A 14,354-nucleotide genomic window follows, 5' to 3' on the forward strand; every position below is an offset into this window, starting at 1 on the left:
TAATCACAAATTAATGGGAGTGCAAACTGATGCCCACAAGTGAACCAAATTCCTAAAGCAAATGCTTCACAGGCATCCCTCATCTTTCTGCTGGGAACGGGAATGTCTGGAGTTACTGGTGAGTCTTGGTCTGTGTCTGCAAAGGAGTGGCTGACACTGAATACATTGAACACACAATACTGACAAAAGCTTGACGCAAATTCAAGGCGAAACTGTTAAAGAGAGATTAGCTTTTTTCCCTTTTCTTCTATTTACACACATTTCTTCCATCAGAGAATGAAGAGTGACACAAATAACATGCAAGATAAAAATTGAATTAAAACAAGCAGTTATAACCTGAATTTTATCAATTCAGTATTTCTGGTACCTTTTTCCTAGTTTGGAAAGAACATTTTGCTGTTGCTTTACTGGCTGAGGGCAAATCAGCAAACCTGTGAGTGACACACAGCAATAATCTGTGTTTATTATTGCACTGAGTATGTACACAAACAGCCTTCACATACAACAGCTCAATCTTGTCTGTGTTTTTTCCTCCCTCACATAAACATACATGAGAGTTTTCCTGTACACCTTTCACTGCAGTTTGGAGAATTTTTTTCATGCTTTATCTGAGCAAAGGATTGTGCCATATTGAGCAACCCTGGAAGCAAAGCCAGCAGCTGCCATTGCTACAGCCCTCACTTGAGCCATTTCTAAGGAGATATAGAGGGATATATGAACACTGCAGGGCTGAAAAGCACATGAAATGGCTGTGACAGACTCACATCACAGCAGAAAAAAAAATGGTTTGAGTTTCACTTGAAACCACTCTCATTCACGAATCAAGAAGATTGGTAGAACCTCAGAGCACAGAGTGACAGAACAACTCTGGAACTGGTTCCCCTTGCTGGAGGTACGTCCATGTGAACAGCCTGTTCACCCATCCAGCTGTTGCTGCAACATTTGAGCCACAAGTCCATGGGAAGTGTGTGATTCCAGTCAAATACTCGTGTGGGGTTTGGTGTTGGTCTTTGTGGTGGTGTTTTTTGGCTGGTTGGTTAAAAAAATCCAACCAAAAAACAACCAAAAAAAACCCCAAACCACCCCCACACATCAGAGCTCATGGAGGTGCCCTGCAAAGCCAGCCCTGCTTCCACAGGGATGCTGAGGTCCAACCCATCACCCAGAGAGAGGCAGCACAAGATGACTCCCATGCTCAGCCAGGACACCAGCTGAAATGTCCAACACAAATCAACCCAGTTTCTAGCTGCATTCAATTCAAGAGACAAGCTGGGATGATTCCTATAATTTCCATATTCCCACTTTTCTCCTCCTTCTTCCCAACCTACTGTAGAGATACACAGCTTTCACCCTAACCTTCCTAAAAGTTATGCAGCAACTTCTCCAAATGGTACCTGGGAGCTGAAAGTTTACCTTCAGCAAAATTCCACAGTCATTTGCAGAAGCTACTTTGAAAACTTTCTAGTTCAGACGCCAAGAACCACTTGGCAAGGCCTGACAGACATAATTAGAGAGTTTGATTGTTTCAAAGGACATTACCCAAGAAAATTAGTATGTTGCTGAGGCTCTTGAAATAAATTTACAATGGATTTGGTTGCAGAGGTCTTGCAAGGGTTTTAGCAGACTTTTAATTACAGTATCAGGCCTCAAGTATTTTTCTAGTGCTTGGCAATATGAGATCCTATTATTTCTGCTCGCAGTGCACACTCATTCAAAGCTTATCCACAGGCCGACAGCTTACGAATTCCTACCACTCTGTAATCCAAAATTTTTGTATCATTTGTGATATACATTAGTGACTTCCAGTAACAGCTGCCCCAGAGACAGCATTTTACTGTGTGATAGTTTAAACCCTTTGGCTCGCTGCTGTATCCTGAAATACACTGCAGGGAGGCTGTAGCTTTTGCTGCAGGTTATGCTGATTTACAGCAGCATTAAGCCAAGCACTGTAACATCCTACAGAGCCAATTTGCCTTTTTGCTCTCTGCTGTACTTCAGATAGGAGCAGGGGAAGTTTGTAGCATCACAGCCCAGAGGTGCCTTTGCTCCAAGGCTGGTGCTCTTGGGTCACACCCATTGCCACAGGCACTGAGCACAAAGCAGCAGCCAGTGCTGCTTCTAAAGGTATGTCCACATCCAGGCTCCCAAAAACCACCCTGGGGACAGGAAAGCCCCTCAGCCTGTGCCATCACCCAGTCCTCTGCTACTGGTCAGTCCAGTCTGCCCTGCTCAGCACCTCCCTCTCCCACCCCTCAGCATCCCCTTCAAACTAATCTTTTTTTGCAGAGCTCAGGCAAAGGCTAACTCCCAAAGACCAATTTCAGTCATTCAGACTCAGAGAGGTGCAGTAAACAGGGAGCACAATGACCTCTATTCTGTAAGAGTGGAAGTTTATACAAGAGCCAAGTATTATCATTCACAGATTTATTATAAACGTCGGCATAAATTCATATACAATACTTGGGATTTTGTAGCTTTCCCTCTAAGATATAACCACACCCTCGTGAAATACTCCCGAGTCTTCATTTACATGAAGGGAAGTATTACTATTCCCGCTTTATTTAGGGGAAAGAAAAGAGAGAGAGAACTTGCAAGTCTCAGTTCCCAGACGCTGTGCTGCTCTATAGAATATATATTGAGCATTTAAGGAAACAGCCTTTGTCTTGGGAAAGAGGGTGGAAAACAAAGCCTTATGAATCAGCCAGCTAATAATTAAAAGCAACTAAATCCAGATCACTTTAAGCTGCACATGAGAATCTGAACTTCTCAGATGCTGAATTCCTCTGCCGACCAGAAAAGCCAGGGTCACTTGCCCAGCTGGTCACTATTGTTCTGTCCAATAAAGTTCTGGCAGGAATGCATGTTTAACAAAATACAGAGATTAGGCATAGCAAAGAATGCAGCTCCCCCCTCAGTGTTTAGGTTAGCAGGGTTTGCCATGTTGAAATACTGAAGCTTAAGCATATCAGATTTTCTCTGTCCTGTACTGCTGGTGCCGGTGACAGACACAAGCTGACAGCTCAGTTCTCAGGGGCTCTGCCATTTTAGCTCTAAGTTTATTAAAAGCTGCATTAAAATTTTCACCTCAAATCTACGGCGATCAGTAATGAAATCAGTGTTTTCTTGGAGATGTAGAATCACAATTGAGAAAAGCTCTCTGTACCTCTCCACATGCCAGAAACTTTAGAAGGGCAATTTAAACCAAGCCAGAGACTTAAGGGACCAGATTCTGAGAACCTTGCAACAAGGTAGCTCATCTTTCAGTGTTTTAGGATAGCCTAAATTTCCAAAAGGTACCCAGAGACTAAAAATACAGCATCAGAATGGCAATGACCTTCCCAACATCTCCCATAGCCTGGTTCTGTCTAGCTCTCTGTCAAGAGCTCTTTAGCTCAATTTACAACAAGGGACAACACAAGACTAGGGCAAGACACAAATGTCACAAGAACAAGTCACACAGATGATCTGACAGAGACCAGCAGAGATCTTGCAGGAACACAGCTTTTACTAAGCCAATGCTATGCACAAAGCAGCTCTGATACCTCAAATGGGCCAAGAATTTCTCAGCTCAAAGAAGAATTATATTAAATGGACAGATATTTGAGACTCCTAAGTAGATTTGCAATGGATATAGTCCTTGGAGAACTGCGTACAAGGAGGTTATAAATAGCCTGGATTTACCTCAAAGTTAGTGGGTTATATTCAGAGATACCAAGGATTCCTAAGTCCCCCTGCAGGGGTACAGTAGCTCATGCTGGGTGAAGTTGTGGTTCATAGGTAGGAAGCATCTAAGATCCTGTTACTGTGGCAATCTCTCCTCTCTTTCTCCCTCCACAGAAAGCTGAAATATAATTTTTTGTCAGAGGCACACAGTAAATCTGGAACAGGTACAGCTGAGACACAGAGCAGCTGATCTAGGTGTTTCTTCTACGAGAGCCTTTTTGACTGATCCTAGCACAGCAACAGAAACCTTATTTTAGCTGGTACTGCTTTCACTGCCACTGAAAATGCAAACAACTCAACATTTGAACAAGATACAGTGATGAGACAAGCAGCCAGACAGCCCACATTGAGCAGGGTTCCAGAAACCAGACAGGTTCTGGGGAAGCACAAGACAGAATCAGGCAAGAAGAAAGCCAGGAAGCCAAGCAACCCAAGGCAGGAACAAGAGAAATGACATCAGATGAAAAAGTCTTTTTCTTTTAGGGAAAACACAGGCAGAATCTCCCTCAGGTTGAAGTGTTAAATTCATGTGGGGAGAGCTGTCACCCATTGCTGCCTCAAATGAGGATTTGAAAAAGCTCCCTGTGCTCTGCTGTGTTTACAGCAATAATGAGAGCCCGGAGGAAGGGGTTAGAAACATCTGAGTTTAATAAGGGCTAAGCAGCACACAGCAAAAAAGAAATGTCTGCCCTTCCGTTCAGGGCTACCACACCCCAGCAAGCACCACCACCCCGGGCCAACGGGAGCCCAGCATAGAGACATTATGTCATCCATCCTCCAGCCCTTCTACCCCAGCCCTTCCCCAGGAGCAGCAGCTCAAACCAAGCTGAGAGCTCCCAGCACCACGGTCCTGAACAACTGAGCAAAGTCCTGTAGGGAAAAAGCAGATGGGGATTGACCCCAGGCATAAAACGAGCCAAGTGCAAGAAGGGAAGTTTTTGTGTCGTGCCTCAACTGAGCAGCTCCATCTCACAAGGTCATCCCAACAGGGCAAGAGGAGTATTTAGCTCATTTAGCACCTATGCAGCTGCCTTTTCTTAGTCCGAAACAGCTCTAACACCCAACATGCACAGGGCGAGGGGCATCCTGTTCCCTTTCTCACTCAGAAGACCAAGAACCTTAACACTGAGGTCCTGCAACCAAATTTGCTGTGCTCCCTTCCTCACAGACCACCCCCAAAACTGTCCTTGCATGAAACAAGGACCTTTCATGAAACGCCTTGTCCTATACTACCTTTATAAGGCACACTTTTCTCATGTCCTTGGTCTTTTTATTCCATTTAAAAAGTGGAAATCAGGAATCCAGAGTCTTGTCCATTTGCAGAGACAAACATACCTCCTCTCCAGAGTGCACATACACACACAGAAGAGGCAGAGGGACATCCAGAAGAAACAGAACTGAACCTGTTCTTAACTCTACAGACTCAGTATAACTTGGTTACACAACCACGTCCGGGGAATACTCCCCTGCCTCATGATTTCACTGCACTGGCATTTCTGAGATGCTCTGAGCAAACACATGCCTGTATCCAGCACAAATGCTGCAAAGAATATCACTTCCACCCAGTTCCTAGGGGCAGAAAAAGTGGAATTGATTAAAAAGACATCTGACTACATAACCTGATGTCAATATTGGACATGAATTGGTCCTTTCTATGCAGTGGTACCTCACTTTTAGCTTTAATGTTTTGACAGATGGTTTGTTTGCTCAGCATAAAGGCAGGTGGCTGGATAAGAACAGCCTTACTCAGCTCTGGGAGGATAGACAGGAGACACAAAGCAAACCACAGAGGTAAAGGCAAGAGACCTAAATAAGAGAAGCTCACAGTTACCATCTCGTCTCGGTTTCAAAATTAACTATTATGATTTTGAGTGGCAGATTCTCATTTCCAGATAAACTGCATTGATATGGAAGAGGAGACTGACCTGTTCCAAACATGAAACATTGTGAAGCTGCCTTCAGCTTTTGTCTCAGAGGCATCCACTGTGTGGGCCTCTGAGTGAAAGCCATTTCTAGACAGATAGAGGAGGCTTCTTTCCTTGCCAGAAATATGATTGCCCAGCTTTAGAAGTGGAAAAGGAGTTTGAAACCTGAAATAGCTTCATATTTGTTGGTCCTCCCCAAAAGATTCAGCTATTTTCAAACAGCAAGGCCTAAACATTACAGGCAATACTTCCACCCAAGCATACTCTTCACACATCTGTTCAATTCCAAGAGCAGGAAAAGACTACTTGTCAAAACCAGCCAAAGCACCTAAATCATGTAATAAATTACACGTCAACAAACAACCATTTCTCAAAAATAAAAGAGGCAAGGAACAAAACCAACAAGGAACAATATCACAGTTCCTACTCTTGCTGGTTCCTGCACCATTATGGACTCTAGTTCACTGTGCATATTTACACTAAGCAAGAGATTGAGTATTATTCAGCTATATAAAAAGCTGAAAAATGTAGGACAGTGACCACATTAGTAGCACTGGCCTTTTTTCCAGTTGGCAGCTATTATCCTAACAGAATCTTTGTGATATCTAAGTTGGCACAGGCTGGCTGTATGCTCAAAGATTCAAAATAAACATTATGCCTCAGTGGAAGTAAATTTAAGCACTGTCTAGATCTGTCTAATTAAAATTGAGTCGAGAGCTTTGTGCATATTTCAGAAACACAGTTGGATGAATTTTTGTATTATCCTGCAGGAAAGGCATCTATGCTTTATAAATCAGTAACATTTAGAGACATGCTGGAGGTCTGATGCAGGAAAGAGTCCTTTACCCTGACCCAGAAGACCTAAAGCACTCTCTGCTTTCAGTTCTTAATCCTTATCTGAAAGTCATTCTTACTTTTCCCCCTTTATTAAGACACAGCCCAACAAAACAAAGATGTGAGTAAATATTCTGACCCCAGTGTCTAAGAACCACTCCCCAAGCAAAGCTGTGACATTTCTAACCTGACCTGTTTCTACCAGCACTTTAGCACCCTAGCAAGCTCAACTTTGAGAAAACTAAAAAATAAGGATTATTGAAAGAAACATGTTAATTTCTCCAAGGGGAGCACAAGTTCAGTGGCACCCATTGTTTTGCCTTTCTGCTCCCTTTGTTTTTTCCCCTCGAGCTGGTAAATGAAACCTACCTAAGAGGAAATTATTCACACAAGCAGCTGGAAAGGCAGTACAGTAGATTTCCTACAGGAATACATTTACTGCAGTAGCTACAATCACATCTGGTATGTCAAAGCCATTCCAGTGTCACCAGACCCTTAGACTTCCATTGGCTCCACTGCTAATTGCATTGCAAAGTTACAGCCCTGAACCCCACGAGTCAGATGAAGATCATATGGCTGCAGAGTCCAGGGAACAAACACCAGATAGTTCCAGGGTCTGGTGGTGAGCTCAAGACCTTCTGACCTCTTGGTTACCTGGGTCGGGCACTTCAAAGAGGAATTAGAGCAGAGGACACAGCATGACACAAATCCCAGTTTGTCTGCTTGATATCCTCACAGTCCACAGCAAACCAGGGACCTCAGGCAATGAGCAGACAATTAGGTGATGGAGAAAATGACTCAGAGAGCAAGATCCTGTCACTAAAAGGAGAGAGAACCACATTTGGCCAATATGTATAGTTTTATATTCCACACCCACTTAAGAGTCACGAGAGGTTCAGAATTTGAGGCTGAAATAAGGTTCAAGTCATCTTTTTCTAGTGAGGAGAGAATTAATAAAAATCCATCAGGAAAACTCCAGATACACATTCTAAAAGCATTCTGACAGACTGCATAAATGGGGACACTTATTCATAGATGACCTTTTAATATTAAGAACAGGCTTTTATGACATAAAGAGACCCACAGTTGCTTAAAAGAATTAAAACCTCACCTAAGAGGCTGGAGGTTGCTACATTACAGCTCAGCTGTGCTGGGGAGGGCCATTTCCAGCCCAGCCCAGATGGAGCTGTAGGGCCAGGCACAACACGGGCAGTTATTGTAGACAGAACACATCTACCTACAAGAGGTCCACACAGACATCTTGATCTTGGGAGCCAGACATTCAAGTGACCTGTGAGGAAACTGGAAGCCTCAAGGAATAATTGACAACATATTTCAAGCACCAACACTTTGGGTTTCTCAGGGAAGCAAGACAAGCTGCAGTACTGGAAAGCTGATGTCTGTTTAAATATCATTCCCACGTCATAGGATCTCATAGGGCATGTTTAACTATCCCATGTAATCCATGGCAAAGTGATTTCCCCCCTGATGGAGTAAAGCACTGGTGTAGGAGCAACTGGAACCCTGGTCTCACTCTCCTGTGCTATGCTCTGAGTCACAACATGAAATGGCTAAAGGCCACCTGGCCTTCCATGCAAAGCCTCTGCCTCTGGCAACCAAATATTGCTCTTACAGCTATCAGATATTGCTTTCCTCACCATATCCATCCTCAAGAAACACCACTGCTGTAGGAAGCACTGGGAATTACTGTGACCAAATGTGCAATTACCAGCAGAATGTGGATAAGAATACCTATTTGTACATTCCTGTTATTTTGTAACATCATGGTTCTAATGTTCATTACAGGAAGAAGGTTTTAGGCTGAAGAGTGTTTTGAAAACCTAACTGCCACGGCTGGACTTGCATCCACCCCAGAGGGTTTTTGTGATGGTACTGTAATGATCCCAGTAAAATTTATCATCCTACATTGCTTTGGGATTTTCTTTCAGCCACCTCCACTTCTCACCCAAAGAGGTTCCCAGTCTAAGCCCTGCATCTATTCTCAGAAGTCTCTGACTCCCACAATTTGAGTTCCAAGGATTCAGTGCATGACTAATTAGAAAGTACAGGAAAATAGAATGAGGAGTCAGGAGAACACCAACCCCGAAGACAACTAACACAGAGTCAGGCATTCCTTGACAGCTGAGCTACTTCCAGCATGGGAACAAGCTTCCCTTAACTCAGTTAGCAAAGCTTCTCAAAGCTTGGAGGACGATTTCTCCTTGGCAGGCAGCCCCTCCATTCTTATGCTTCCAGTAAGGCCCACTTCCCATTCATCGCCTTAACACAGCAGCAAGTTCAAAATGCATGCACTGAATGGGAATTCCAAGCTAAATTGTGAGGCTCTTGCAGTCTATACAATGCCAACAGACACTGCTGCCTGGATTTCAGACACTAGCACTTGCACATGAGAAGTTCAATTCAAGCACATGCAAAGATAGACTGCAAGTGTCTTTGGGTCTAATAACCAAGACCTGTCAACTGAAGCCAACCAGAAGCTAGAATATTCATTAAAAATAAATAAATAAATAAATAAAGGAAATAAAGAATACATCATTTCTCCAGAATAAGTATTCCATGGCTTCTTTGAAGAATGTGAATAACTATATTTTTTCCTCCAAATTTCCCTTCACCACTCCAAGCTTTTTACAGTGCTCAGGGTCTTATTTTTCTGGCAGGAAACATGGTGAGGAGCCCATCCCTGAGCTAGCCTGCATCCTAGATACCAAGGGCTGTATCAGCACAAAGGACACCAGAATCTTCTCCCCTTGGAGAAATACAACTCTTATGATAAGTTAGTTTTTAGAAAATTGAATAGCAGATTCCCAAATTCAATCAGAGTTTGGGAATCTCAAGCAGATTCCCAAACAGCTCAATCACTTGTTGATCAAGGACAGGAAAAGACAACTGCACAAACATGCTCTGTGTGTCCTGTATCAAGGAAACCTGTCAACTGTACAGCATCACATCAGTATGTGCTGCAATGTAACAACACCTGCAGCTGCAGCACAAACTTTCAAGGCTCTGTCCCTGCTTATTTTTTACTCAGGAAAGTGCCAGAAGTCACTGGACAAAGCACACACTGAGAAGTCTGAAGAGAAAATGAGAATGGCCATGTAGCGCCATTCATAGCAATCACCTTCCTACCATCTTGTCACCTCCACAGCTTCTCCAGGGCAGAGGCCAGAAAGCTTTGCTGTGATGGAGCTGCTGTTGCTTCACATAATTCAGGTGCTACCAAGATCTCCTGTTTCAATGGCAATAGGGACACTGAAGAACATAAAACCATCTATACCAGTCTGATCAGCCCTTGAAAAAAGGCTTTGCAACTCTATAGATCAATGTCAGACTCAGAGCAAAAACCCTCACTCTTATCATGGACCATAATAAATCCAGAAAAGTCCAGCTATCCCAACCTGAAGCTGCACCCAGCAGGAGACTTCCCTCAAAAGGCCAACACTGTGGCTGGGGAAAGTTTTCCCACACAGATTTTCCCATCAGAAAGTGAAGCTGTTAGACATTTGCCAACAACAAAACTTCACCACTCAAGGGGAAATTAAAACATAAAAAGATTGCTTCAACGTGTGATATTTGACTGAGCACTTGAATTTTTCTTAAACAACATCCACTGGTGATTTTTTCCCTCCCTTCAATTTTTTTACTTCCCCCTCTGCATTGAACTAGAACGGGAGAGTCTCAAAGGGCAAAGTTCCAATGGACATAAAAAATAAATTTAAAAAATTTACCAGCTTTCCCCAACATCATTGTTTAAATCAGGTTTGTGTGGTTTTACACAACACTTTATAGACTTGGAGAGAGACGTTCTCCTGACAAAGCATCAGCTGTCCAAACCACTGAGGCATGGGAAAACTGTGCAGGAGTGAGAACTGGGGAAGGTCTTTGGTGAGCAGAGTCCCCACTCATGTAAGCGTGGTAGCTCTGAACAAAGATCTGCAGTCTAATAGATATGTAAGACAAATGACATGTGGTTCTCATTGCAGCTCATGCTTTGGGAAGGGGGTACCTTGGAAGAGATCCAGCTGGGATAGGTTTATCCCATTACTCTCCTATAATTTTCTGCCTTTGACAAAGGCAGAAAACCCTTTGACAGTTGCTGTAGTTTAACATCACACCCCCTGCAGCCCCAGGCCTGTCTGACAGCGCAGCGGACAAAGGCACCTCCCCCCGGGGGGAAATCCGCACCATATGCGAGCCCCATGCAAGGCACAGGGCTGGTGCCCGGCCCTGCGCCTCCGACACTGAAACCCACGAGCTCCGTGCCTTTCCCCAGTCCCCAGCACAAATAAGTGGTGCTAACAGAAGCCTCCTTCCACAGCAGCACAACTCACGCAGACTAGGTATTAGCAAGGGAGGAGGAAAAGAGGTAGAGAGGGACAGGATGGACGAGCCATGAATATTAAGTCTCAAGTCCCCATTTAAGGGACTGACAGGAAAAAAAAAATTTAAAAAAGTGAAATTCAAGAACAACTGGAATCAGGTTAAGCCACTCTCTTGCTTTATACAGTGCAGCTCATTCATCTGAACAGCTGTTTCACCTCTAGAGAAATACCCAGAGAAAACAGAGGGGAGGGGGAGAAGCCTAAATTGTTTGCTCTACTGAAGCAGTAAGATACAGTAAATCAAACCTGATTTATATTAAGTTTATAAGAAATTGTGTTGGGATGGGGGGAGAGAAGAAGAGTGGGAGGTTCGGTTTCAAACAGCTACTTGGAAGTTGCAGCTCTTGAAGAGAGATCTGTAATTAAGGGCTTTCCTTTGTTGAGCTGAACAAGTTTCCCCCCGCAGCCGAGGGCTATAACAGTTCCCTCTGCCGGCATCCCCGGTGTCCCGGCTCGGGAGGTTTTCCGGGACGCGCAGCCCCGGCAAAGCCCCTTCCCCTCCCCGACGGGCTGGGCGAGGCAGGGGGAGACTTTGCGGGTGTCATTTACCCAAGCTCAGCTCCTGGATTCCCCAGCCGCTCCCGGCCCCAGGGGGCGGACACTGCCGCGGGCAGGTAGGGAGAGTCCCGCAGCCCACTGAGGATGCGGGCACAGCCCAGCCCGGCTGGCCGAGGGGCAGCAGCCCGGCGCTCCCCTGCGCCCTCCGAGGGAGCGCTGCCCGCGGCTTTGCCGTGCCCGTTTGTCCCTCCGGAGCCACCGGCGGGGCGCAGCCTCCTCGCCCGGAGCTGGACGCGGTCTTACTCACCGGCGACTGGCGAAGCCGCTGCCCGGCGAGCCGGAGCTCTGCTCTGGGTAGTTGTGCTGCAGGGTTGATGCTGGGAATTGATAGAGGAAGCCGGTGCCCAGCGCGCATCCATGCAGGCAGCAGCACCAGGACAAGAAAAGAGCGAGCTGCATTTTTGCAAGGACGGGGTTTTTTTCCTTTCCCTCTTAGAGCGCCCGGCAGGCGCGGGGCCACACCGCGCTCCCCCGGCCGGGTCACGGCGGGATCCCACGGCACGGAGGAGCCCCGGGGGCGGGGAGCGCGGGGAGCCGGGCACACGGGGGTGGCTTCTCCGGCTGCCAAAGGGAAGCCTCGACCCTCGGCAAGCCGAGCCCCGGCGGCGGCGGCTGCTGCCCGCGCAGGGGGTCCGGGGCCAGCGCGGCTCGACGCTCCCAGGGCGCACACTCAGCCCCGGATGCCTTTTCAAATTTGGCGAGGTTGGCCCGACTCCGTCAAAGGGGGCGTGGGGCTTCGGCGTTAACCCTTGGCAGGCCTGGCGGCAGACCCCGCTGCCGAGGGTTCCGTCGGGGCTGTGCCCGGCCCGGGGCAGAGGAGCCGCGGTCCCGCAGAGCACAGAACGCGCGGGGCTGAGCCTCGGCCCGGGCACTGCCGGCAGAACCCCACGGGCAGGGAGCGCCCGGGGACCCTCAGTCCCCACCCAAACCGAGGCATCACCGGCACACAGCACAAGTAAATGTGTCTCCCCAGTCAACCGAGGGCCAGGTCGAAGGGAACGCAGCCCAAATACCCAAAGCTGGTGGCTGCTGCCATGTTCACAGATAACTTCTGCTGTAGAAGTTACACGGATAAAATAGGAAATAAATATTTTTAAGACATTTCATTCACAAGGTAAGCAGTGAGAAAGTGATCTCTGCTTTCACCATGTGCATCCTGCTCATTCTGGCATCACTCAGATGGGGACATGGATTAGTGGTGAACGTAACAGTGTGAGGTTGACTGTTAGACTCAATGATCTTGGAGATCTTTTCCAACCTTCATGATTCTATGATTCAAACACAAGCACTCCTTTTGCCACCACCTCCCCAAGACCCCTTTGGTTTATCACCCAGGATGGCCCTGAGCTTGAAGAATTGCACAGTTGGCCCCAGGCAGGAGGAACATTTTTGCAGTTGTAGAAGGATGTGGGTGTTTCACAATGGTAACACCCCAAGAAGGGAGGCAGCAGCACGGCTCCTTCTCTGTATAGCAGCTGAATCTGTGTTTAAAATCTTTATACATCCCCCATTTGGCAATAGTGTCACAACCCCATTTGCTGGCTCAGTGTCCCCAGCTCCAGAGGAACCTGGGCTGTTGGCAGCTCACCGACTGGGCAAGCAAGTTCTCTGCACCAAACACCTCAAGGAGGGATTTAATTTTTAAGATGACACAACTGTCTTTCTAACTTTTTTACCCTCAGATCCTGCAAGCTCTCAACACCCCCTCTGCACCTTCACTGTTTGTGCAGTCACATTATGTGACTGATGTACCTGATGTACCACTGAAAGCAGGTCTCTTGCTGGGGTATTCTAGGGGCTCAGGGCCTCCCCGTGGGGCTCTGCAAAGGCAGAGAGACCCTCTTCCCTGCAAGATGCTGCAGCTGAAAAATGTTCCCTACCAGACACTGGGAAAATCCAGTATCTTGTATCTGGCATTTGCCCCCAGCCACAGGTGAGCAGCTACCCCTTCCCCCACGGTGCCCACCTCCAGAGCCTGCACACAGAGATAAATAGCCCCTGGCTGGAGCCTGTAACCAGACAAGTTTAGACTGCAAATGAGGCACCAGGTTTTTAAACAGCCGCTGTCATTAATCACTGAAGCAAATCACACAAGGAGGCAGAGATGCAGTTTGCACTGCAGCTCAGCACAGCCTCCCCGGGCTGCCCCAGAGCTGGGGCGGGCTGTGGACCAGCACTCTCTGAGCCCAAAGGGACCTAAAAGTTCTCTTCCAGCAACATTGGACTGCCAAGCCCACTCAGAAACAGACACTATTTATTTACAAAATGCCCTCAGTGCCTGAAGCTGGGACATAACAGACCCCTCTGCCCTCAGCCCTGGCTCAGGGCAGACTGAGCACTCTTCCCTTTATACTTCCCTCACCTCCAGCAAGGGGAACATTTTCCTTTCCCTTCTCTCACACCCAAGAAAGCACACAGCTCCCAGAAATTCACCCTAGAATGTTCATCCTTTGAGACATGCTGCTCAGAGTCAGTCCTCAGGAAACCTCTGCTCAGCCTGACAGGGCAACAAAAGAAGAGATTTGCTCTCTGCTGCTCCCTCTAAACTGGACTACAAACCATTCCAAATTCAGCCTTCACCTTGGAAAGGAGTCAGGAGCAGCAAAACACTGAGCAGTTCCCTAAGACCCCCCTGATTCTGGGTGCTCATCCACAGCTCCATGTGCACAAAGTGGGTGCAGCTGGACCTCCAGCAGTTCACTGCAGCACCAGACAGAGTGTTGAGGGCAGGGTTCAGCCTTCTGTCCCAACCCCACCTCCCTCTCCTGACAGGCTCAGAGAGATCATTTCTGAATATTTAACAACACTGAACAGCACCAGTGGCTTTCTGACCCATTCTCCTGGCCTGGGTAAGACCCTCCAGAAGCTCTTCATAGTCTTCAAGTCTTAACTTTCCAAAAGCATTTTATTTTCA

General features: G+C 46.7%; 1 protein-coding gene across 1 annotated transcript in view; it reads right to left on the minus strand.

Annotated features, from left to right (window-relative positions):
* Positions 1-11,839, minus strand: part of COL26A1 (collagen type XXVI alpha 1 chain) — a gene marked incomplete at its 5' end in the record, with an annotated part of 166,880 nt that extends 155,041 nt beyond the window's left edge. The window contains one exon of the mRNA XM_083875171.1: positions 11,688-11,839. Within this exon, the coding sequence (XP_083731297.1) occupies positions 11,688-11,839 (152 nt within the window). The remainder of the gene's footprint in view (positions 1-11,687) is intronic.
* Positions 11,840-14,354: the final 2,515 nt, after the last annotated feature.

The sequence above is a fragment of the Zosterops lateralis genome, assembly GCF_965231275.1.
Source record: "Zosterops lateralis genome assembly, chromosome: 19".
Classification (NCBI taxonomy): domain Eukaryota; kingdom Metazoa; phylum Chordata; class Aves; order Passeriformes; family Zosteropidae; genus Zosterops; species Zosterops lateralis.